Source organism: Acinonyx jubatus, chromosome E1 (assembly GCF_027475565.1).
Source record: "Acinonyx jubatus isolate Ajub_Pintada_27869175 chromosome E1, VMU_Ajub_asm_v1.0, whole genome shotgun sequence".
NCBI lineage: Eukaryota > Metazoa > Chordata > Mammalia > Carnivora > Felidae > Acinonyx > Acinonyx jubatus.
Window position 1 is genome coordinate 8,996,698 of NC_069397.1, and position 26,144 is coordinate 9,022,841.

Consider the following 26,144-nt stretch of genomic DNA (forward strand, 5'->3'; position numbering starts at 1 on the left):
GATTACCTTCTAGTTCCAATTAACGCCCTCAAAAAATCAGATGTTTTCATTGAATTGTTCTCTACATGTTTCACAGTGGTAGCCTCTGTTAGTCCATAAAGCAGATAGTCTGCCCTTAGATTGAGTAGACTGTACATAAAATGTGCATACTTTACCCTCCCCCACTCCTGCCAATTCACCCATAAACGTTACTACCATGTCAGAAAAGTTCACGTGTCTGGGGAATTGAAGGGTTGAAACCAGAGACTCAGGCATTGCTTGGTCAAAGACTCCCATCTCTGCTCTGTTTTTTTTTTTTTTTCCTGTGTGGGCTATATTCTATCTTCTCCGGTGATGACAAATACATCTACTGGAAATCCCAAGTTAGTATGGTTCGAAACATTTGCAATCCCAAGAGGAATACTTCTTTCTAAATAGCTCCGGCAAAATCCACAAGGGTACTTCTCGGCTTTGCTTGAGATCATGCTGATTGATCACCGAGCCATTTGCTGCTTTGAATTGCGATCTTGTCATTGAGCAGGCCGAGTCCCTGTAAAACCGCGGAGCAGTGGAAGGTGAGGCCCATCCCACTCAACTTGCACTGCAGTGGGAAAGGGCTGCTTCCCTAAGAGAAATCCAAGGATGGTAAAACAAACAGGTCCACTGCAATTGGTAGCAACCTTCAGTATGAACAAGTGTCCATCTGTGTCCCCAAAAGAGCTGTTCTTCAAAGATCAGTGACACACTGATAAAAAAAAGGCCAAAACCTAAAAATATTTACAACATTGACTTCATAGGATTTCTGTGAGTGTTGAATATGTGAAAATGCTTTGTAAGCTATAAACGTGTTGCAGAGTTACATTGTTATGAAAATGGTCTATTCTTTGATGTCAGGCTCTGGTATATATACAGTAAGCATGGACTTCTCACCAGAGTGCCAATTCTGGTTTTTTGTTTTGTTTTGTTTAATGTTTGTTTATTTTTGAGAGACAGAGACAGAGCATGAGTGGAGGAGGAGCAGAGAGAGAGGGAGACACAGAATCCGAAGCAGGCTTCAGGCTCTGAGCTGTCAGCACCCAGACCGAAGCGGGGCTCGAACCCACAAACTGTGAGATTGTGGCCTGAACCGAAGTCAGATGCCCAACCAACTGAGGCACCCAAGTGCCCTGCCAATTCTGTTTAAAAAAAAAAAAAAGTTTATTATTTTGAGATAGAATCCCAAGCAGGCTCCATGGTGTCAGTACAGAGACCTACTTGGGGCTTGATCCCATGAACTATGAGATCATGACCTTAGCTGAAATCAAGAGTCAGATGCTTAACCGACTGAGCCTCCCAGGTGCCCCCAGAGTGCCAGTTCTTTTCTTTTCTTTTTTTTTTTTTAATGTTTATTTATTTTTGAGAGAGCACAAGCAGGGGAGGGACAGACAGAGGAAGACAGAGAATCCAAAGCAGGCTCCAGGCTCCGAGCTGTCTGCATGGACCTGAGCCACCCAGGCACCCCCAGAGTGCCAATTTTTAATGCTAACTTGTCCTATCTGTCTATCATGGGTTGGCAAAGAGTCTTTGCTCATCAATAGTTATGTTCCCCAGGTGATATGTTACTTTTGCCATAGCAAAAATGTGGTTATTTTATGTGGAGTTGAACTCATTTCCCAATTTTATTGACCCATGCAACTCATGTTATAGTGACTTAAACCTACTGAACTATCCAGGACTCTAATCAGTGAAAACCCATTTCAAGCAAGCATAAACAAAAGGGCTACCATGATTAATGAGTTTAAGGGCTAGACATAACTTAAGATATGACTGCATCCAGGGGTTCAAATATGTCATCAGATCGTGCTCCAGATTCGTTTTATTCTCAGGCAGACAGAATGGCTGAGATGGCCATTGGCAGCTTTTGGCTTGAGTTACCCTGGCAGCTGTTGATGCCAAAGAAAATATTTTATTGTCTATGGGGCCATTCAAAGTTGCAAGGTAGATTATGATTGAATGGCTTGGATCACGAACCCATTGAACCAATCACTATGGCCAAAAGAATTGGGTATTCTGACATGGGGCGAGGTAGGGTGGAATTTAGCCTTATCCAAAATGGTAGCATGGGTTTCCCACAAGGTCTCTGTTACCAGAAGGGGAGAAGGGAATGTGTGCTGAGCAGAAAATAAAATCCACTATCTCAGGATCTAGGCCCACCCAATCCAGGGACATGGGCTTAACTTACTAAGTACAGGATGAGGGCATTATGCCTACTATAGACCTGGAAGGAGATAGAGCGAGAAAACAGGTAGTGTGAACATGGATCTGTCCTCTTCGGGATCTGTAGTTTCCCTCAAATTTATGGCATCTCAGAAGGGTGGAAGAACTTGGCTTTTTACCTCCAGGGATCTTATTTCAAAGGACCTCATGTACACATGGACATAAATATTGAAACAAAAATCTTTCATGCCCCCACAGAAAAGGACAGATTTAAGTGGATTTTAGCCTCTTAGTTTGTAAGTCCTTAATTACATCTCCTTTTATATTTAGAGCCATGTATACATAACAACTCAGCTTAAGTCCCATTCTATCGTATGTGACAGGCACAACTGGGGGAGAGGGAAATCTAAGGTTTACCTGGTGGGGGTGGAGACTGACTACATCTACTTCCAGATACTCTCAAGCAGTAGGAATGCTAAGAAGAGAGAGAGAGGATGTGGAATGTGATATTGTCCCCCTGCATTGAGATCAGAGAAAGCTCTCCCAGATTTCCCCCCTCCCCATCGTATAACTGGATTGTGAGGTTAGCAAACCACAGCAGTATCATTGTTTTCGCCTACTCACTAGAACACCCATTCTCGATGCTTGCTTGTGTGACCTATTCAGTGTGGGCTGGCAGGAAGGTTCTCCTCATTATAATCATTCAGAAAGCCAAGCTGATGAAGCAACCATCATCTCAAACACTGCTTTTGCCATGCTAGAAGGAGAGGAAGGATCTAAAGGGTCTTGCACTGACACATTTCATTTCCACTCACGTTTTATTTCCCTGAACAGGTCATGTACCCCAATCCAACCTCAAGTGAGGACCAGGAAAAACTATCTCCTTTGCAACACTTTCCTGGAAAGGAAGCCCACTCTCCTACTCTCCACTTGTTGTAGGATTAGTAGAAGGTGGCATGGCATCCTTGTGTGTTTTAAGCCTTCCTCCTCACCCCTCATATGTAAACACCTTCTCTGAGCCTCTGACTATGTAGCATTTCTTACCTTTTGCTGCCATCTCTGACTCCCTGCTCACTTCCCCATGTTCATTGAGCCTTTGGTCTCCTATCTTTTACCATTGCTCCCAATATCTACACCCAGGATTGTTCAGCAAGGACTTTGGAGCAACTGTTCTAGGTGCCAGGCACTATATGCTAGGCCTAGTATGTGCTAGGTGCCAGGGATAAAATGAGGAGTCAGACACAGACTCTGCTTTTAGCTAAGAGACTTGGCCAAGTCAACAAGCGATCACAATGTGGTGTGATAAGAGCTGTCATACAGACGTGTGTAAGAGACCCAGCCTTTCTTGGTCAGAGAAGTTGGCATCCAAAAAGCCAGGAAGATGTCACCGTAGCTGAATCTCAAGGAAAGGGAATCACATGCTGAAGAAGTTAAGTGGGAAGGCATGACATTGCAGGCAGAGGGAGCCATGTGTGAGGTGGAGAATGGCGTATTTTAGGAACTATGTGTGGTTTAGCACGTTGTGCCTAGAGCTTAGAGATGAAGAGTAGCACTGGTGGTAACTGAGGACGTAATGATCATCAACAGGCAGATCTTGAAGGGTCTTGTAAGTTCATTTGGAGTTGATTCTGGAGTATGGATATGGAAGGGAGGGAAGAGGCTTTCAGTTGCTATGTTTAGCAAGTGAGAGTTCGTATGTCAGAGATTCCCATGACTGTGGTGTGGCAAATGCACTGGAGAGGGGTGAAATTGACGGCCAGGAGCAAGTTCAGAGGTTGTGCAGCGGTAATGTGGGAAAGAGACAGTGACTCTAGATTAGCCTTTCTCCCTGTCCCACCCTTCTGAGTAGGGTTATTCATGTTCTTCCATTGCTCGTCTAGGTTTCAAAGCTATGATTAAGGGCTCTTAAAGGTACAGATACACACACACTCCTTTAGACATTATTTGTATTTTTATTATCCCACTCTTGGTTGGAACAAAACTGGTGTACGTTATCCAGTACAGAAACAGAAGCATTACATTTTGCTCTTTTTTTTCCGCCTGGGAGACAGGATATGTTAAATTTTTGTTTTTAAGTTAAAAGTATGACTGTTCTATAGTAAGCCTGTGACGAAGATTTATTGGACTCATTAATGAGGGAACTACCTGGCTAATAATGCTCGTTCAAAGATGGATACCAGAGACGGTGTAGAAACGGTCAGTGAAGGAAAGCATGTTGGGATAAGCTTGCTAAATGAGATACAAAACTGGCCAGTGTCGTACAGGGCAATAAAACCACAAACTCTGAGGTCATCTTTTCTACCAAGTAGAAATCCTTTGCAACTTATCAAGGGTTTTGCTTTTGTTTTTAACAGGGCAGCAAATGGCTTCACAGAGTTAGGCCCTAATCAATAGTAAATAGTAAGTCAAACAAAGTTATACTACCCCAAGGAGTCAGATAGCCTTTTCTTTTTTTTAATGTTTATATATTTTTGAGAGAGAGAGAGAGCATGAGCAGGTGAGGGACAGAGAGAAAGGGGACAGAGGATCTGAAGCAGGCTCTGCACTGACAGCAGTGAGCCCAATGTGCGGCTTGATCTCACCAACCTCAAGATCATGACCTGAGCCAAAGTCAGACATTCAACCGACTGAGCCATCCAGGCGCCCCCTGAAGAGCCAAATCACCTTTAAATGGGCTTTTCAGATAAAGTTGCATTTTGATGTTCACATGTAACCAGAATTTTGCCTTGTTTCCAAGTTTTGGATAAAATTTTCTTAACAGTCTGCCCTGTGTTCATAGATGTTCTCTACAGATTTTTTTTTTATTAAAAAAAAAACAAAACAGATTCATTGTGGTTTTGTTACTTGGTTTCATTTACATGGTACAGCTATAGGGCACTTTGTTATGATGCCAGCAAGTCTCAGGCCGTCTGGTTCTGAGCAACTACTAAGGCCAGAAAACACATTTCTCACTGGAGACTTTATAAGGAATTTGGGGTTCCATCCTCAATGGTCCCCATCATTCTAGAGATTTTTCTAATGTTTTTAAATGTTTGTTTATTTTTGAGAGAGAAAGAGAGACAGAGTGAGTAAGAGGGAGGCAGAGAGAGAGGGAGACAGAATCGGAAGCAGGGTCCAGGCTCTGAGCTGTCAGCACAGAGCCCAACGCGGGGCTCGAACCCGCAAACCGTGAGATCATGACCTGAGGCGAAGTCGGACGCTTAACCGACTGAGCCACCCAGGTGCCCCTGGAGATTTTTTTTAAGATTGCTTTTATTTGTTCTTCTGTTCCAGGGCTAGAAAACTAAACCCAATGGATTCATCTCTATCAAGTTCCACCTGTAATACCTGTAAATATGGATGAATTCCTCTCCTTTTGCGGTTCCCCAGATCTGTTACAGCTCCTGTTCTACCGGAGAGTGACCTTCTTTTTGACTTGTAGGGCTGGGATCTTGAAAGCCATAGCATAGGTACCATAGACATTTCCTAGACGGCTTCTCTAGGTATTGATTCTATATATGAAATAAAACATTCTTCCTTGATGGTGGACTGCTCATGGCTGAGCAGGATAGATTCTTAAATATAACTCCAAAGCTGTATTTGCATAATTGATTTGTTCAGTTTTATCTTGGTAAAAAGGAGGACGAATGCTTTTTGCAGTTACTCTATACAAATAACTGCATTGTTATGAAAAGAAAATAGACTCCATAAAAGTATATGCTCCTTAATTCTGAGTGATAATGAGAACAAAATCCCATTTAAGCTTTAAATTTTCACACTTTAAGGGATATTTTATTTCCATTTGCAAAGGCACAGTCTACTAAATTGAGCGTTAGAAACAGATCAAGAAGAGAAAGGGCTTCCTCATACGTCTATCAGATAGAATATTTTTTAAATTACCAAAATGCTCTAAACAGATAATCACAAGTATATTTCATCTAACAGGTCGTTCATTCCTCCTCAATTAACTCTTTGTCCTCCACTGAATCGTCGGTTAACAGTCTGATCTCATGAAGTAATCTGCTTCCAGACAAAAAAAAACAAAAACAAAACCAAAAAAACAGAATCCCGGAAATCTGACAGTTCTCTAAGCAACGTCAGCTTTGGCTTGGAAGTGTGCACCCATGAGTCTGTTCTTTGAAGCAGCAGTAGCTGATATCCGGTGAGGTTATTTCCATGGAATGTTTACATCTTCCTTCTTTTTTTAAAGACTCCGTTTCTGGCTTGTAGCTTATAGAAGAACCTTCAGACAAGGAAGAAAGGAAAGCATAAACCACTTATTCAGAATCAGACTGGCTAGCCCTGCTTGATTTATTACAGTAACCAACAATATCTCAATAGAGGAGAATAAAATCCTTTCTTGGTGTATAATACATGAGTCTTTCAAGGAGTTGATCAGTGTTTCCCCAGAGGTTAAGAACATATTAAGGGCCATGAGGACCATCTCCAGGGATTTCAACCATAAATAAAGTGACAACCTCTGAAACATACTTATCTTAATAACATATTTGTATCAAGTTAGTCTCAAGAAGGCTTATATTCTCTTTTATTTGGTATCTCTTCCCATAAGCTGAGCAGCTGTCAACAATAATTCTCAGCTAATTAATAAATATGAAACATACCAAACAAACCTAAATATTTCTTGCATTTCTCCTTTTGTGGGTGCCATATCACAGGCTCCTAGGTAAAGGACTATTTGGGGCCTGTTTATTTTTTTTAAATCAAGAGTATGACAAAGTTAGCACAAAGCACAAAACATAATTCTGGTGAGAGACTGAATCTGTAGTACCTGGACAGATTATGCAGAAAGTTAAGAATGATTTTTCACCTCCTCATGTTAAGAGCAGACTATCACTGACACAAGGATATAACCAAACTCTGATGTTATATAAACATAATATTTAGAGTTAAAGATTTTGGGGGCACCTGGCTGGTTCGGTCAATGGAGCATGTGACTCTTGATCTCGGGGTCATAACTTTGAGTCCCACATTGGGGGTAGAGTTTACTTAAAAAAATAGAATCAAAGATTTTGCAAACATATAATGAATAAACCCATCAAAATCAAGCCAGTTTTTGTCAAAATTTTAACACATTTTATTGCTTCTTTTCAGTATTTGCAGCCATTATAAAGTACAACAAATAAAGTTCACTTTTCCTCAGACCTTCTAAAACTTACTGTATCCACTCTAATTTTGTCTCTTACTATCTTTTCACATCTTAGAACAACCAGACTCTAAGAAAAAAGTATTTGTGTGGCAGCTGGGTGGCTCAGTCATTTAAGCTTCTGACTTCGGCTCAGGTCATGTTCTTGCGGTTCATGGGTTCGAGTCAGGCTCTGTACTGACAGGTCAGAGCCCGGATCCTGCTTTGGATTCTGTCTCCCTCTCTGCCCCTCTCATGCACACTCTCTCTCCCCCTCTCTCTCTCAAAAATAAATAAGCATTAAACATTTTTTTAAAAGGAAAAATTACTTTTTCTCTTGAAAAACAGAAGCAACATCCCATTCTCTTTTATATGTGTCTGGGGAGGGGGGTCCCCAACATGACCCCCAGCCTCAATGATTGGCTAGAAGGATTAACAGGGTTCAGCATATTGCCATACTTGTGGCTGTGATTTATTACAGTAAAAGGATACAAAGCAAAATTGGTAAAGGGAAAAGGTGCGTGGGACAAAGTCTGGAGAAAACAAGGTATAAGCTTCCAAGAGTTCTCTTGGCACTAGAGTCACACAGGACATGCCCAATACCCCCTGCAGTAAGTCGTGATAACATGTGAAATATCGTTTACCAAGGGAGTTCACTAGAATCTCTCTCTCTCTCAGATAGGAAGGAAGGAAGAAAGGAAAGAAGGGAGGGAAGAAGGAAGAAAGAGGTAAATAAACAAGGGAGAGCAGAGGCCCTTGCTTGCAGTAGAATGCCCAATGCAAACTGGTAAATGTGACACTGGAAAATCATCATTTTGCAGCCATGACAATCAAAATTGGTCAGACAAGAATCATCAATGGATGGTAAATCCAAAAGGAGAAAGTGTGATGAGGAACAGGATATTTACATAGTATTAAAGTATCTTCTCCATAAATTGCTTGTTACAATTGGCAATTGCAAGGGAAAAAATTATATACTCATAATTTTATACTACTATATGGGAAGCACCCTGATTACATGATCAAAATTAATATATTGAACAAGTGGCAGATGGCAATTGTGTGCCTCAGATGTGATACCATGGGGACACAACATAATTTATGTAATATTAGAGAATGCATAACTGGAATCCAATCATGAGGAAACATTCAACAAACCTCAAAATGAGGACTATTGGCAACAAAAGATTGGGGCACCTGGGTGGCTTAGCCAGTTAAGTGCCTGACTTCAGCTCAGGTCATGATCTCCTGGTTTGTGTGTTCAAGCCCCATGTTGGGCTCTGTGGTGACAGCTCAGAGCCTGGAGCCTGCTTCAGATTCTGTCTCCCTCCCTCTCTGCCCCTCTCCCACTCATGCTCTGTCTGTATCTCAAAAATAAATAAAGGTTAAAATTTTTTTTTAAAGATTGCATTCTTTAAAAATGTTACTGACATAGAAGACAAAGAAAGGTGGAATCCCTGTTCCAGGTTAAGAACTAAAGACGTGATGACTATATACAATATATTATCCTTAACTGGATCCTACGCAGGAGAAAAAATACTACGAAGGACATATTGGTTCCGTTTTTCAAAAGTGCAATACAAGCAGTAGAGTGGATAAAAGTATTACATCCATGTTAAATTTATTGAAGTTGATAACTATACCATGTGTAAAAATCCTTATTATTGGGAAATGCACATTGAAGTATGTAGAGGTAAAAAAGCATAATGCATGCGATTTGCTCTCAAATGATTCAGAAAAAAAATATGTATATATAGAGAGGGTACATGATAACACAAAAAGAATAAGATGTTAAGAATAAGTGAATCTTGGGGCACCTGGGTGGCTCAGTTGGTTAGGTATCTGACTTTAGCTCAGGTCGTGATCTCGCAGTTTGTGAGTTTGAGCCCCACATCGGGCTCTGTGCTGACAGCTCAGAGCCTGCAGCCTGCTTCGGATTCTGTGTCTCCTTCTCTCTCTGCCACTTCTCCACTCATGCTCTGTTTCTCTCTCTCTGAAAAATAAACATTAAAAAATAAATAAATAAAATCATCTTCAGTATTGCTTTCTCTAAGCTCTTAGGAACAATATTAAGTCAATAACTGAACATCGTGGTAATGCCCAGCACATACAAGATTTTTTTTTGTTACATTATGCCTAAAGGCAGCTGTAGTTTGCATTAGGCCAAGAACTAATTTATTTTCTTTTTAATTTTTTTTAACGTTTATTTATTTTTGAGACAGAGAGAGACAGAGCATGAACGGGGGAGGGGCAGAGAGAGAGACAGACACAGAATCGGAAGCAGGCTCCAGGCTCTGAGCCATCAGCCCAGAGCCCGACGCGGGGCTCGAACTCACGGACCGCGAGATTGTGACCTGAGCTGAAAGTCGGACGCTTAACCGACTGAGCCACCCAGCCGCCCTGGCCAAGAACTAATTTAACTTAAAATGATCTCATTCTAACCCTCTACAAAAATGTGGAATGGTTAGACACTATTTTTTATTATGTTCAAGAGTCTTGTTCATTAAGTTTGACAACAACAAAGCTGAGTAAGAAAAAAAATCTTCAAATAAAAATATAAAAACATGGTTGGTTGACTGGGTGGCTCAGTCAGTTAAGTGTCTGACTCTTGACTTTGGCTCAGGTCATGGTCTCACAGTTTGTAGGTTCAAGCCCCATGTCGGGCTCCATGCTGGCAGCATGGAGTCTTCTTGGGATTCTCTCTCTCCCTCTCTCTCTCTGCCCCTCCCCTGTTCTGTCTCTCTCTCAAAATAAACTTTAAAAAATATATATAAATATAATTTTTAAACATTTATTTATTTAGAGAGAGTGGGGGAGAGAGGCAGAGGGAGAGAGAGAGAGAATCTCAAGCAGGTTCTGTGTTGAGCCCAATGTGGGGCTTGATGTGGGGCTCAATCTCACAATCCTGAGATCATGACCTGAGCTGGAGTCAAAAGTCTGACACTTAACCATCTGAGCCCCCCAGGCGCTCCTAAAAATACAATTTTTAGGGGTGCCTGGGTGGCTCAGTTGGTTAAGCATCTGACTTTGGCTCAGGTCATGATCTCACAGTCTGTGGGTTCAAGCCCCACATCGGGCTCTGTGCTGACAGCTCGGATCCTGGATCCTGCCTCAGATTCTGTGCCTCCCTCTCTCTGCCCCTCCCCTGCTCATACTCTGTCTCTCTCTGTCTTAAAAATAAATACATAATAAAAAGCATTAAAAAAACACAATTTTTAATCCCAATTCCAGTCAAAGTACAGAACAATATTTTTAGAATAAATTTCTCCCACTCTATTTTTGAAATCCTGGTGCTATACAAAAGACTTGGAAACAAGACTTTGGATATACATAAAAGAAGGTGAACATGTATACATGTAAATCACTAACAAAAGTAAGGAAATGCCCTAGAAAAGAACAGTGACTGACGATTGCCATGTCACTTTTTCCAATGAGTCATGTTAGAATGCAAAAGCAAAGAACGATTTCTATGATTTTTTTTTTTTAATGCTGGTAACAATCACCTGGAAAGAACTTTAAGGTTGTAAAGTCTTATATGTGTAGTACTTTTTAAAATGTACCTTTGAAAAATATTGATATCATAGAACCACCTATTTTAAGTGGCCAAAAATTCCATTTTGGTGGAACGTGTAGATGATGACCAGGTTGCTTTTCTATAGCTCTAATTATGTGAAATATTTTTAGTTACGAATACGCTGGGGTTATGATGACACCAGCACCCAAAAAATGTGATGAAATATTTATGAAAATGGAATCTGATAATTCACTATCGTTTGAATGCCCAATCTTGAGCTACTGCAGACATCTGTACTTCCTGGAACTGGGATGGAGAAAGCTTTGACTTTCAAGTGGAATGGATTTGTATGGCACAAGAAACGTACGTATTTTCTACAGAATCCAGGAAAAAAAAATGCATCCCCATGCCCTGATGGGTTCCACCATGAAAAACTAATGTCCCTCCTGGGAACCCAGCTCATCGTCTCTGAAACGAGCATCCGAGGTTTTCTCAGCTATGCATATTCTGAACAGCTCTGCCACTGCCAAGGTGGAAGAGAGGACAGTCTTTCTGATCCTTCTATGCCTGGCAAACCTCTTCATGCACTTAGTGTCTGCACATCTTCAAATAAAGACCGTCTGTCGCCATTGCGACCAGAAGGCACTTGCTTGACTATCTACTACATACTGGGAATTTTTTTTTTCTAGATCATCTATTTTAACCCATGATGTTTCTCATTCTTTCACTTTTAGCTTCTCTTCCAGTTTCTCTGCTTTAAATTATTGAGTGTCGTCATCAAATAGTTTTTGGTTCATCTTCAGGAAGAATGCTATCACATTTTATATCTAACAATATGTTTTCTTGTTCCAATGTACCTTTAAATTGCAGTACAAGGGGAGAAACATGATGGGAAGAATTTTTGCTGCATTGTCACTGATTAAACTCAGATTCTGGATTTACAGTTATTTTCTTTCAGCACTTGAGAAACGTTGTTTCACCTACTTCTGGCCTCCATGTTTCCTGATAAGAAGTCCACTATCATTTGAATTATTTTTCTGTTGCTGATATGGTATCCCTTTTCTCTTGCCACTCCCAGGATTTTTCTTCATCTTTTTTAGTTCTCAGAAGTTTGATTATTAGCTGTCTTATTAGACTGCATATCTTTGTGTTTATCCTGCTGGCATTTTGTTAGATTTTTGAATCTGAAGATGTATGTCTTTAGTCAAATTTGGAGACACTTTTGAGTACTATGATACTCTGGATTTTTATGTGAATCTTGTGATTTAGCAGGCTTCTCCTGACATCACTCTGGTGGGAGAAGGAAGTTCACCACTGAGCTGTTAGCATTAGGTGGGAATGGAAGTCCAAGATACTCAGCTTCTTTTGACAGCTCTGGGGAGGGGAATTTGTTACTGCTGGGCAGAGGTAGAATTTCAGGCTCCCTATTAGACCACCACCATTAACAACACCTTGTTGAGGATGGAAGAGGCATTCTCTTACCTACCACATAGCTGTCACTGACACTGTGTGTGGGGAGGCTCAATACTACCAGCCAGGTGCAAATGAAAGTCCCAGCTCCCCATACTGTCTTCTCTGACATTATCCTTGCAGGGACAGAAGAGTCCCTCATTTCAATCTTTGCTGTTGGGGATGAGATGGGTCCACAGTTTTTTCTGTGGTGTTTGGCTGGAGTAGAGGTTATTTTCTTAAAGGTTTTCTGTCATTCTAGGCTATCCTTTTCTTGGTCCTTTGGCTGGAGAGAGACAGGCTCTTCTTGGAGCCTTTTTTTAATCTGCACCCACTGGCATATTGTGTTGCCAGCTTCTCCAAGCACCCAGGCCAGAGTATATGAGGCAAAACAAAAATGTGGAAAAGTTACCACTGTGTCTTTCTTCACGTTGCACAATCCCTAGCTGGCCTGCCTTTGGTCCAAATTTCAGAGTCTTCTTATATTTGTTTTATCTATACAATATCAAGGGTTTTTAGCTATAATTAATGGGGGATACAGGGAGAAGCATGCCTATTCCATCTCAGCCCATTATCTGTTCACCTTCATATATGACACTATTTTAATGGGTATAAATTTCTGGGCTGACAGGGTTTTTTTTTTTTTCTTTTTCCTTTTTTTTAATGTTTTTATTTATTTTTGAGAGAGAGAGAGAATGAGTTGGGGAGAGGCAGAGACACAGAATCTGAAGCAGGCTCCAGGCTCTAGGCTATCAGCACCAAGCCTGACCCAGGGCTCAAACTCATGAACCACAAAGTCAGAAGCTTAATGGACTGAGCCACCCAGGTACCCCTCTGCTTTCTTTCAGTACTTTAAAAGTGCTCCATTGTCCTCTGGCTTGCTTGCTTTTTTTCTTTCTTCCTTTTCTTTTTTTTTTTTTTTAATCCTGGTGAAAAGTAATTATCTTAGAACCCAGTAAATACAGACCTTTTCTCCTCTGTTTTTAAGATTTTCCTTTATTAGTGGTTTGTAACAATTTGATTATGATGTGCCTTGGTGTGATTTTTTCACATCTTTGAATTTCACTGAGCTTCTTGGATGTGTGGGGTTATAATTTTCATCAAACTTTGAAAGTTTCTAGTCATTATTCTAACTAAAATTTAAATTTAAAAAAGGGGGGGGGGGGCGCCTGGGTGGCACATTCGGTTAAGCGTCCGACTTCAGCCAGGTCACGATCTGGCAGTCTGTGAGTTCGAGCCCCGCGTCGGGCTCTGGGCTGATGGCTCAGAGCCTGGAGCCTGCTTCGGATTGTGTCTCCCTCTCTCTCTGCCCCTCCCCCGTTCATGCTGTGTCTCTCTCTGTCCCAAAAATAAATAAAATGCTGAAAAATAAATAAATAAATTTTAAAAAGGGGGGAAACAAACATATTCAGTCATCCTTCACTCTCTCCTTTCCTTCTAGGATTCTAATTACACTATAACTCTCCGGTGCTCCATTCATTCTCTATTTTCTCTCTGTGTTTCATTCTGGGCAGTTTCTATTTTTATGCCTTTGAATGCGTGATTCTTCTCTTTTGCAGTGTCGAATCTGCTCTTCATCCAATTTTTTTTTTCATTTCAGCTATCATATTTATTATCTCTAGTAGTTTGATCTCCCGCTTATATTTTTTTCCTTTCACAGTTCAAGAGTCCCTGGGTTATGTCATATTTCCTCCAAAGGTATCCATTGGCTCTTTGTGATCCCAAGAGCCCCCCTTTACAGGGTTGCTTCACGGAGATTTATATTTCCCTGCAGATCCCCATAGGCAGGGCCTCACCATGGTGGGCCTCACACACAAACAAAGCAGCAGAGAATCCAAGTCACAGAGCGTAGGGGCGGGTTAGGAAGGAAACGGTGTCATTGAGGGAAACTGCTCTACAGCCCCAATGGAGTCTGTTTCACTATAGAAAATACGGCCTCCTAGTATTAACACCACGGAATTGAGGCAAAGGAAAACACGCCTTATAATATATATATTATAATCTGAGATATAATAACCTCAATATAAAAACTTGGAAGGGGCGCCTGGGTGGCGCAGTCGGTTAAGTGTCCGACTTCAGCCAGGTCACAATCTCGCGGTCCGTGAGTTAGAGCCCCGCGTCGGGCTCTGGGCTGATGGCTCAGAGCCTGGAGCCTGCTTCGGATTCTGTGTCTCCCTCTCTCTCTGCCCCTCCCCCGTTCATGCTCTGTCTCTCTCTGTCCCAAAAATAAATAAACGTTGAAAAAAAATTAAAAAAAAAAAACTTGGAAAAATAAATGTCTATTTAGATTAATATCGATCTCAATATTAGTTAAACTTTTGTTTTTATTATTTTACTATTACGATTTGGATGCGCTGAGGAAGGAAGCTCTAGTTCAAAGAACCAGAGATTATAAGGAAGGCATCATGGATTCTTCAGTCAAGAACTTGAAAGACAAGCACAAGGGTGCGCACGCGCTCACCAACTCCACCGGCATCCGAGGTTTTCGCTAATTTTCAAAAGGCCCGTATCTTCTATCAATGACTGGGCCTTCAGCCACACTGAAATGGTCAGTGGCAAGAGCTGGCGTCATTCTTTTTTGCGTCACTCGTACCTGATGGTAGCGCTTGACAGGTAGTCGCGGCCTTTCAATACAAGTTTGTTCGATTTGATCGGATTTTTTTAGGTCACCCAAATTGTCGACAAACACAGCCCATTCCCGCTTAAACGCAGACAAGAGAGAAAAGGGGGGACGGGGAAAAATGGAAAAAAAAAAAAAAAGCTCTGGCGCTGAGGATTCTGGGCGCTGGAGTTCGGGCGCCCGGGCCGCGCAGGCGCATTGTCTTGCCTGGCGGCCGGCCCCGCCAAGCCGGCGCCATTGCTGGAAGCGTTCCCGCCCTGCTCTGCGAGTGCCCTCAGTTGTCCTCAGTTCGGCAGCCAGGTACTCGTTGCCCCGGGCGCCGGGCCCCGGTTCCCCGCCGCCCCTCCCTCGGCGCTGGGCTCCTGGCGGCGTCCGGGGCGGGGCCGTTCCCTCCAGAGCCCCTGTCCTTGAGCCGACACGCCCACCCGAGAGGCGGCTGGGCTGGGCCTCCTGCCTGGCTGTCGGCGCGGTCTCCCCCAGGCTTGGCTCCGGGGCTGGCGGTGCCCTCGGCGGCGGGCGCGGCGCTGGGGTTGGGGAGCACGGGGCGCGGCCGTAGGCTTAGTAGGGTTCGACTAGGGCCTGCTGGCCTCTGACCTGACTTTCCGCCTCTTCCCAGTCCCGCGCCTTTGATGGAGGAAGTGGGGGGACCCCGGATGGGCACTTAGGGAAAAAGGGCGAGGCTGGAGGAAGGACAGTCTCCGTCCTGGCTTCTGAACCCGCAGGGATGGAGCGATTTCACACCTGATGGCCTGACAGGTGGATGAACTCCTGTCCTTTCGGTAACCGAGGCAGCTTCCCCCCCTCCCCCCGCCCCGTCTCATTTTATGGCATTTCACGGAATCACTTTCAAATCACCTGTCTCTCCCAGACCTGATAATGGCATTATTGCTTTGGCTGGGAAATGCTGGATTGGTCCGTGGCGCTGAAGTTCTCAACAAGAACATGGACCCCTTCGTTATTTTAAAATAACAAAGCTAGCTGAGGACCCACAGCAAGTGACATTTTTCAAGTCTTTGATACTTCCGCAGTGCTTGGGAAGACAGACAGGGACACTATCCGGAAAAAAACATCTAGGCAATTACGACTATGGAGAAATGTCGGCCTGGATTAGATATCTTCTGCATAATGGCAGAGGTGAAAGGAGAAACAGTGCGGTAAGCCTCATTCGCTAATAACGTGTGCTCAAATGATTTTGCCAATGGACACATTTCTACAGTAGCTAAACCAAGGTTAGAACCGGGGGGAGGGGGGGGGAGGTGGACAGCCACTCTGGAACTTTATTACTACACCAGACTCCTATGTATATATACATACCTCTTATTGTCTACTTGGAAAGTGTAGAAAAGTAGGAGTGTAAACATCACAGGCCCAGGTCTCCGAGGTCACAGTGGACTTCCGTTTGCTGACTTGCTGTCTTTTTCTCTATGCGTTCTTTTTTACACAATAGAGATCAAGCTGATCTCGATTAAATAGCGTTGGCTATTCTGATTATAAAATTTAAACAGATGCTTATTGCCCGGTTTGGTATTAAATGTATTTGACTAGCATTATCTATATGGCATATTGCCAAGGAGGAGTTCATTAATCTTTAAAAATTTATGGGATGCCTGGGTGGCTCAGTCGGTTTTGCATCCCACTTCAGGCTCGGGTCATGATCTCACTATTCGTAAATTTGAGCCCCGCAGAGGCCTGCATCGGGCTCTGTGCTGACAACTCAAAGCCTGGAACCTGCTTGCAATTCTGTGGCTCCCTCTCTCTTGCTCTGCCCCTCCCCACTCATGCTCTGTCTCTAAATAAAAAACAAATGGGCGCCTGGGTGGCTCAGCTGGTTGAGCGTCTGGCTTCCGCCCAGGTCATGATCTTGCAGTTTGTGAGTTTGAGTCCCACATCAGGCTCTGTGCTGACAGGTCAGAGCCTGGAGCCTATTTCGAATTCTGTGTCTCCCTCTCTTCTGCTCCTCCCCCGCTCATGCTCTGTCTCGCTCTCTCCTTTGAAATAAATAAACATTTATAAAAAAAAATAAAAAAATTAAAAAAATAAAAAACAAACAAACGTTGAAAAAAATTTTTAAAAAGAAGAGTATTTAATTTGGGGTGAGGAATTAGTTTGCTTTAGAACAATATTTATCAAGGTAAATGTTTGAGGTGCTTGTTGACAATCTAGATTTCTTGATCAGATCTTGGATGGAGCTGAGGAATTTCCTTTTTTTTTTTTTTTAAGATTTTTTTTCAGTGATCTCTACACCCAAGGTGGGGCTTGAACTCTCGACCCTGTGATCAAGAGTCACACACTCTACCGACTGAACCAGCCAGACGTCCCAGAATTTCCTTTTTTTTCTTCTCTTACTTTGAGAGAGAGCATGAGCAGGGGAGGGGCAGAGAGAGAGGGAGAGCAAGAATCCCAGGCACTGGGAGCACAGAGCCTTATTCAGGGCTCAGTCCTGCAAATCTTGAGATCATGACCTGAACTGAAATCAAGAGTCAGATGCTCAACCAACTGAGCCACCCAGGTGCCCCCAGAATTTCCTTTTTAATGAGCTTTTTGCATCCTCAGATTTAAGATGTGGGAGTTTTCTAATTTTATGTAGGAGTTTTCTGGGGAAAAAATCATTTTCATTAGATTTGCAAAGGAACCCATGACCTAAAATAAGGTAGAGAAACACTGAAGTATGGGAAAAGCACTTTTATTAACTCTGAGACTTAACTATAAAAATCAAGAGTCAGGGGTGCCTGGGTGGCTCAGTTGGTCAGGTGACCGACGTCGGCTCAGGTCATGATCTCACAGTTTGTGAGTTCGAACCCCACGTCGGGCTCTGTGCTGACAGCTCATAGCCTAGAGCCTGCTTCGGATTCTATGTCTCCTCCTCTCTCTACCCCTCCTCTGCTCACGCTCTGTGTCTCTCTGTCTCTTAATAATAAATGTTAAAAAAAATTTTTTTTGTTACATCAACAGTAAGATGTTCAACTGACTGAGCCACCCAGGCACCCCAAGAAAGACTATTTCTTTCTCATAAAAGTCTGAGTTTTCAGGTGACTGGCAGTGATAAGGGTGGGTAGGGGTAGGCAGCTCTATGGCATTAGGTCATCTAGAAACCCAGGTTCCATTCTTCTTTTTGCTTCAGCACCTCCTAGGGGCTGTTGTCTTTCCTATGGTAGAAGCTGGCTCACTTTCATACTGTTGCATTGCAAGCCTTTTGCAGGGGGTGGGGGGTAGGGAACAAAGAACTGGAGGACAGACAGCTCCCTGGTAAAGATGTGATGTCACCTGGGGGCACTTGGGTGGCTCATTTGGTTAAGCGTCAGACTCTTGATTTCGGCTCAAGTCACGATCTCACAGTTCGGGTGTTCAAGCCCTTCATTGTGTTCCGCGTTGGGGTCCATGTTGGGCTCCTTGCTGGGCTCCATGCTGGTAGTGCAGAGCCAGCTTGGGATTCTCGCTCTCCTCCCTCTGCCCCTCCCCTGCTGACACACGTATGCTCTCTCTCTTTCCAGATAAATAAGTAAACTTTAAAAAAATAAACTAAAACTCCTTTAAAAAAAGAAAAAGATGTGATATCACCCCTTTTATTCAAATCCCGTTTGTTATAATTTACTGACCTGGGCACACCTGCCTGCAAGGTGGCTGGGAAATGTCTGTAGTTGGGTGGCCTTGTGGCCAGCTGAGATTTCAAACCTTTGTCAAGGAGAAGGGGAGACTGGATGTTGAAAGGCAATTAGCAGTCGCTACTGCATTGGCCTACCTAAGTTTTCTGCTGCTTGAGTCAGTCTTAGAATATTTTTTAACAAAAATTGTTCTTTGGAAAATTTTATTTTTATTGACATACAATTTTAAGATGATTTATATGTTATAGCCCCTTTCTTGTTTCTATTTTTGGTTTATTGGTATTTTTTCTTCTTTAGCCAGTGGCTTATATGTTCATTATTTAGAGAATCACCTCCTTCCGTTCTCAGCTGTTTTGTTTTCTAATTTATTAGTTTCCTTATTATTTCTTCCTTATGGTTTGCTTGTAAATTATTTTTCTTATTTCATTAGATGTTTAATATTTTTATTCTTTAAAAACATGTTAGTTGTGGGGCACCTGGGTCACTCAGTCAGTTAAGCATCCAACTTCAGCTCAGGTCATGATCTCAAGGTTCGTGAGTTCGAGCCCCACGTTGGGCTCTGTGCTGACAGTGTGGAGCCTGGAGCCTCCTTCAGATTCTGTCTCCATCTCTCTGCCCCTTCCCCGCTCGTGCTGTCTCTGTCTCTGTCTTTCTCTTGCTGTCAAAATATAAATAAACATTAAAAACATTTTTTAATGTTAGTTGAATGTCTTTAGGGATATAAATTTAATCTTTTTAAAGTTTTGGCAGGAATCAATGAGTTTTTAATCTATTATTCTCTCACTTTCTAATTCACTGGCAATTAAAGTTCTCTCTTAGACTTAATAGGTATTCAGGAGGGTTTATTTTATTTTCATTCCCTGGTGATTGAGTTTTTCCCTTCCTCCCTTCAGACTTATGTTTGTAATTCTACCACATCATGGTTAGAGAATGTCATTTATTCAGTTTCTTGTTTTTGATTGAGATTTTCTTTATTGTCAGTAGTCTTTGCAGTATATGATTAATATTAGCAAATGCTCCTTGAATACTTGAAAATAACTTTTGAATATGTTCCAGTATACTCCATATTTATTTTAATTTCATCTCTAGAATTTGTAATAGCCATGCTTTATACAGTTCTTGTTTTTCAGAAGATACTGGTTAATTATTGCAAGTATCATTTCGGATGAGCTGATTGGCACAAACTTTAAGATTAGGTTAATAACGTTCTGCTGTTTATTAAGCCAAAGCTCCTCAATCTTATGTGAAGTAAGGTGTTCATTCAGGACAGGAGGACACTGAGCATGCTTATTAATCATAACAGAGTCCCTAACTGAGGGTCCATGCAACTGCTGGTAACACATTTTGCACAAAGTAGGGTTTCAGAACTTGGTATGTCACTGTCCTTTTTTATACATGAAACTGCTATTACCATGTTGGATGAATTTATATTAACAATCTGTACCATTGGGTGTAAGGAAATCTCATTTATCAGGCACACCTGGTTCTTGAACCAGACTCAGCATCAGCAAGGTCACATCCTCATTTAAGAAGGGGGCCGGGAAGGGAAACGGTGCCTAGGTGTCTCTACTGGCTTAGTGGATGGTCATATATCTAGCCATCAGGTTGCATATATTTGTTTTTTTGATTCGCTACTGGTCAGCTAAGTCATATTTGTAGATAAGTATTCTCTTACTTTTTATTATTTGTACCTTTCTGTCTCATCATAAACCTGTGGCCTTTCTCTGTTAACCATATTCATTGTTTCTTTTTCTTTTTATTATATTCTGTATGTGTGCTATTCTTCTTTCCACCAACTTTGATGAATGCTATTATATGTTGTCATACCAAACAGTGTGTTTAAATCGCACTGCCAGTCCCAAATTTAGGTGTCTTCATTTTCTTTTTGTTGTTGTTGTGAATTGTGGCTTGAATATTTTGGAATGTATCCTGACATAATGATCTGTTTTAGTGTGTGTGTGTATTTGTAGTGAGAGCTTTCTTTCGTTCTTTTTTTAATCCACAAATATACTTATTACTTCATTTTTAATTGAGATATAATTGACATATTATATTAGTTTCAGGCATACAACATGCCATACAGCGTGGTTCAATATGTGTATATATTGCAAAGTGATCACCACAAATCTAGTTAACGTCCATCACCACACCTAGTTACAAATTCTTTTCTTGTGATGAGAACTTTTAAGATTTACTCTCTTATCAACTTAAGATATACAATACAGTATTATTATGAACTTTAGTCACCATTATATATATTACATCTCCAGGACTTGCTTATTTTATAAGTGGAAGTTTATAGCTTTTGACCACCTTCTTGCCACTGTTGATCCCTGCCTCTGGCAACCACCAATCTGTTTTCTGAACCTATGAGTTCAAGTTTAGGTTTTGTTTTGTTTTGTTATATTCCACATAAGAGTGAGGTCATACTTGTTTACATCTGTCTGACTTGTTTCACCTAGCATAATGCTCTCTTGGTGCATCCATGTTTTCACAAATGGCAAGATTTCCTTCTTTTTTTATGGATGAATAATAGTCGTGTATCTGTGTCTCACATTACCCATTCATCTGTCAACAAACACTTCCATTCCTTGGCTTTTGTAATTAATGCTACAGTGAACCCATGGGTGTGGATATCTTTTTGAATTAGTGTTTTTGCTTCCTGTATGTAAATGCCCAGAAGTGAAGTTGCTGGGAAATGTAGTACTATTGTGAGTGTGTGTGTGTGTGTGTGTGTGTGTGTGTGTGTTGGGAAAATGCAGTACTATTTTTGAGAAACATTTAAGACAATTTTAGGTATTATTCTAGTTTTGTGAAAAATGTTGGTATTTTTATAGGGATTGCATTAAATCTGTAAATTGCTTTGGGTAGTATGAACATTTTAACAATATTGGTTCTTCCAATGCACGAGCACAGAGTATTTTTCCATTTAGTGTCTTATGGTTAAATCTTATGTATAGATCTTTCACCTCCTTGGTTAAATTTATTCCTAGGTATTTTATTCTTTTTTGATACAATTGTAAATGGGATTATTTACTTAATTTCTCTTTCTTACAGTTCATTGTTAGTGTGTAGAAACACAGCTGATTTTTATAAGTTGATTTTGTGTCCTGAAAATTTACTGGATTTGTTTATTCAACAGTTTTTTGGGAGAGTCTTTAGGACTTTCTATATATAATATTATGCCATCTGCAAATAGTGACAGTTCTTTTCCAATTTGGATGCTTTTTATATCTTTTTCTTGCCTAATTTCTCTAGCCAAGACTTCCAATGTCATGCTGAGTATAAATGATGACAATGGACATCCTTGTCTTGCTCTGTTCCTGATCTTAGAAAAAGTTTTATCATTTCACCATTAAGTGTGTTAGCTGTGGGCTTGTCATATATTGCCTTTATTATGTTGCATTATGTCCTCTCTATACCCCCTTTGTTGACAGTTTTTATCATAACAGATGTTGAATTTTGCCAAATGCTTTTTCTGCATCTGTTGAGATGATCATACGATTTTTATTCTTCATTTTGTTAATGTGGTGTATCACATTGATTGCCTTGCAGATATTGAACCATCCTTGCATCACTGGAATAAATCCCAGTTGGTCATTGTGTATGATCCTTTTGCTATATTGTTGAATTGAGTTTGCTACTATTTTGTTGAGGAATTTTGCATCTGTGTTCAACAGGGCTATTGACCTCTAATTTTCTTTTCTTGTGTCCTTGCCTGGATTTGGAATCCAGGTAATGCTAGCCTTGTAAAATCAGTTTGGAAGTATTCTTTCCTCTGTTTTTTCAAAGAGTTTGAGAACAGTTGGTATTAATTCTTCTTAAATGTTTGATAGAATTCAGCAATGAACCTACCTAGTCCTGGACTTTGTTTTTTGGGGGAGATTTTTTATTATTGATTCCATCTCCTTACTAGTAATCGGCCGTCAGATTTTCTCAGTCTTCACGATTCTGTCTTAGTAGATCACATGTTTTAGGAAATTACTTGTTTCTTCTAGCTTGTCTAATTTGTTGGCATGATCTTTTTTAGATCCATATTGCCTTCAGCTTTCATGGGTGGCATATGAATCAACTAGGGATCTTATGAAAAAGCTCATTCTGATTCAGTAGGTTCTGTAGTTGAACCTCAGATTTTGTATCTTTCACAACCTCCCCAGTAATGTTCATGCTGCTGTTCTTCAGACTACGCTTGTGAATACAAACCTCTTGGATGCATATTCTTTTTAAAAAAATTTTTAAGTGTATCTATTCATTTCAAGAGAGACAAAGAGAGCAAACGGCTGAGGGGCAGAGAGAGAGGAAGAGAGAGAGTCCCAAGCAGGCTCTGTGCCATCAGTGCAGAGCTTGATACAGGGCTCAAACTCATGAGCCACAAGATTATGACCTGAGCTGAAATCAAGTGTTGGACACTTAGGCTGATTGAGCCACCCAGGTGCCCCAAAGTGGTTCATTTTTAGATGAGTCGATGATTGTGGCAAAGGAAGATTGAATTATTTTTTTTTCACATCACACAGCAAATTGATTTAGTGGAAAAGGTGTGAGCATTGGAATTAGACTGATTTGAGGTCATATATGGCCTCAGGTAAATTGTGTAGTTTTTCTAAGCCTCATTTTCTTCACAGTGGAGTGGAAATATAATTACCATTGGGTTGATGTGAAATTCGAACAAAAAGGTATTTTTAGGGGAACCTGGCTGGCTCAGTACAGCATGCAACTCTTGATCTCGGGGTCATTGAGTTCAAGCCCAATGTTGGGGGTAGAGTTTACTCAATAAAAAGTAAATATTTTTTTAAAAGAAAAGATATTTTATTATTATTATTATTTTTATTGTCAAGTTAGCTAACATACAGTGTATACAGCATGCTCTTGGCTTTGGGAGTAGATTTCCATGATTCATCATTTACCTACAATACCCAGTGCTCATCCCAAAAAATGCCCTCCTCAGTCACCCATTTTCCCCACCTCCTGGGTCCCCAACCCCCATCAACCCTCAGGTTGTTCTCTGTATTTAAGAGTCTCTTATGGTTTACGTCCCTCTCTGTTTGTAGCTATTTTTTCCTTCCCTTATCCCATGATCTTCTGTTAAGTTTCTCAACCTCCTCCTATGAGTGAAAACATATGATATCTGTCTTTCTCTGACTTATTTCATTTAGCATAATACCCTCCAGTTTCATCCACATTGTTTCAAATGGCAAGATTTCATTCTTTTTTGTTGCCAAGTAGTATTCTATTGTATGTATGTGTGTATACATATATACACCACATCTTCATCCATTCATCAGTTGACGGACATGTGGTCTCTTTCCATAATTTGGTTATTGTTGATAGTGCTGCTATAAACACTGGGATACATGTGGCCCTATGAATCATCACTCCTGTATCCTTTGGATAAATTCCTAGTAGTGCATTGCTGGGTTGTAGGGTAATTCTATTTTTAATTTTTTGAGGAACCTGCATGCTGTTTCCCAGAATGGCTGCACTAGTTTGCATTCCCACCAATAATGCAAGAGGGTTCCCCTATCTCCACATCCTCATCAATGTCTGTTGTTTCCTAAGGTTTTAATTTTAGCCACTCTCATTAGTGTGAGGTGGTATCTCAATATGATTTTGATTTGCATTTCCCTGATGACGAGTGATGTTGAGCATTTTTTCACATGTCAGTTGGCCATTTGGATGTCTTCTTTTTAGAAGTGTCTATTCATGTCTTTTGCCCATTTCTTCACTGGATTATTTATTTTTCGGGTGTTGAGTTTGGTAAGTCTTCATAGATTTTGGATACTAACCCTTTATCTGATATGTCATTTACAGATATCTTCTCCCATTCCGTTGGTTGCCTTTAATTTTGTTGATTGTTTCCTTTGCTCTGCAGAAGCTTTTTATCTTGATGAGGTCCCAGTAGTTCAATTTTGCTTTTATTTCCCTTACCTTTGGAGATGTGTCAAGTAAGAAGTTGCTGCGGCTGAGGGCAAAGAGATTGTTGCCTGTTTTCTAGGATTTTGATGGTTTCTTGTCTCGCATTTAGGTCTTTCATCCATTTTGAATTGCAAGAAAGTGGTCCAGTTTCATTCTTCTGCATGTTGCTGTCCAGTTCTCCCAGCACCATTTGCTAAAGAGACACTTTTTTTCTATTGGATACTCTTTCATGCTTTGTCGAAGATTAGTTGGCCATACATTTGTGGGTCCAATTCTGGGTTCTCTGTTCTATTCCATTGGTCTGTTCTTTTCCATGTGTCTGTTTTTGTGCCAAATACCATACTGTCTTGATGATTTCACCTTTGTAGTACAGGCTAAGGTCCAGCCAGGATTGTGATGCCTCCAGCTTTAGTTTTCTTTTTCAACATTACGTTGGCTATTTGGGGTCTTCTGTGGTTTCATACATATTTTAGGATTGTTTGTTCTAGCTCTGAGAAGAATGTTGGTGCTATTTTGATTGGGATTGCATTGAATGTGTAGATTGCTTTGGGTAGTGTCAACATTTTAACAATATTTGTTCTTCTAATCCATGACCATGGAATGTTTTCCCATTTCTTTGTGTCTTCAGTTTCTTGCATAAGCTTTCTATAGTTTTCAGTGTACAGATCTTTTACCTCTTTGGTTAGGTTTATTCCTAAGTATTTTATGGTTCTTGGTGCAATTGTAAATGAGATCAGTTCCTTGATATCTCTTTCTGTTGCTTCATTATTGGCAAATAGAAATGCAACTTGATTTCTGTACATCGATTTTATATCTTGTGACTTTGCTGAATTCATGTATTAGTTCTAGCAGTTTTGGGGTGGAGTCTTTCCGGTTTTGCATGAAGAATATCATGTCATCTGCAAAAAGTGAAAGTTTAACTCCTTTGCCAATCTGGATGCCTTTTATTTCATTTTGTTGTCTGATTGCTGAGGCTAGGACTTCCAACACTATGTTAAACAAAAGTGGCGAAAGCGGACATTCCTCTCGTGTTCGTGATCTCAGGGGGAAAGCTCTTAGTTTTTCCCCATTAAGGATGATATTAGCTGTGGGTCTTTCATATATGGCTTTTACGATGTTAAGGTATGTTCCTTCTTTCCTGACTTTCTTGAGGGTTTTTATTAGGAAAGGATGCTGTATTTTGTCAAATGCTTTTCCTGCACCTATTGACAGGATCATATGGTTTTTATCCTTTCTTCTGTTAATGTGCTGTATCACATTGATTGATTTGCGAATATTGAACCAGCCCTGCAGCCCAGAAATGAATCCCACTTGTATTTTAAAAGATCCTTGTACAATGTCTGGCCTACTAGTTGTGACTACATTTAATGGTATTAAAATATCACAATATCCAGGAGCAAGGATCTTTTTTTTCTCACTGATCTTGGAGGTTAATCTTGTGTCCTTTAGTCATGCTTCCTTGTAATGTCAGGATTCCAATGAGGTAATTCTGAGATTTCCAAGGCAGGATTGATTTTCATTGCTTATTTCTCTTTCTCAGCCATGTCTTTGCAGGACCCCACTCTCAGCAGAGAGGGGAACACAGAGGAAGAGATTATGGCCGCTGTGGTTTTTTCTGTTGGACCTCTGGTAAGTTGGGGTTTCCTCTAGTGCTGACCTGCATCTTGGGTTAAGAGCATGTCTATTTTTCCTGAATTCTGTGACTTCTGTATCTCGCCCAGACCCCTTCTGGTAACTGAATCAGATGGT

General features: G+C 41.0%; 2 protein-coding genes and 1 long non-coding RNA gene across 13 annotated transcripts in view; all 3 read left to right on the plus strand.

Moving 5' to 3' along the window:
* ZNF286A (zinc finger protein 286A) overlaps positions 1 to 9,285 on the plus strand; it is a 29,892-nt gene extending 20,607 nt beyond the window's left edge. The window contains exons 7-8 of one of the 2 annotated variants that reach the window (XR_008294068.1): positions 5,449 to 5,624; positions 6,100 to 9,282. The gene's annotated coding sequence lies outside the window, so the exon portion shown is untranslated. Of the gene's footprint in view, positions 1 to 5,448 lie in introns of both variants that reach the window. The other variant, XM_053211860.1, reaches the window with a different exon arrangement.
* Positions 9,286 to 15,036: 5,751 nt separating this feature from the next.
* The window catches only part of ZNF624 (zinc finger protein 624), a 36,666-nt gene continuing 25,558 nt past the window's right edge, over positions 15,037 to 26,144 (plus strand). For 3 of the 10 annotated variants that reach the window (XM_053211532.1, XM_053211533.1, XM_053211534.1), the window contains exon 1: positions 25,936 to 26,024. Coding sequence is in view for 3 of the 10 variants with exons in the window: in XM_053211526.1 (XP_053067501.1) it covers positions 25,938 to 26,024 (87 nt within the window). In the remaining 7 variants the exon portion in view is untranslated. Of the gene's footprint in view, positions 16,035 to 17,045; positions 26,025 to 26,144 lie in introns of those variants that run through there. The other 7 variants (XM_053211529.1, XM_053211527.1, XM_053211528.1 and 4 more) reach the window with 6 other exon arrangements.
* LOC128313363 (uncharacterized) overlaps positions 16,930 to 26,144 on the plus strand; it is a 42,141-nt gene continuing 32,926 nt past the window's right edge. Inside the window, exon 1 of the long non-coding RNA XR_008293952.1 lies at positions 16,930 to 16,959. This is a non-coding gene — a long non-coding RNA (uncharacterized LOC128313363). The remainder of the gene's footprint in view (positions 16,960 to 26,144) is intronic.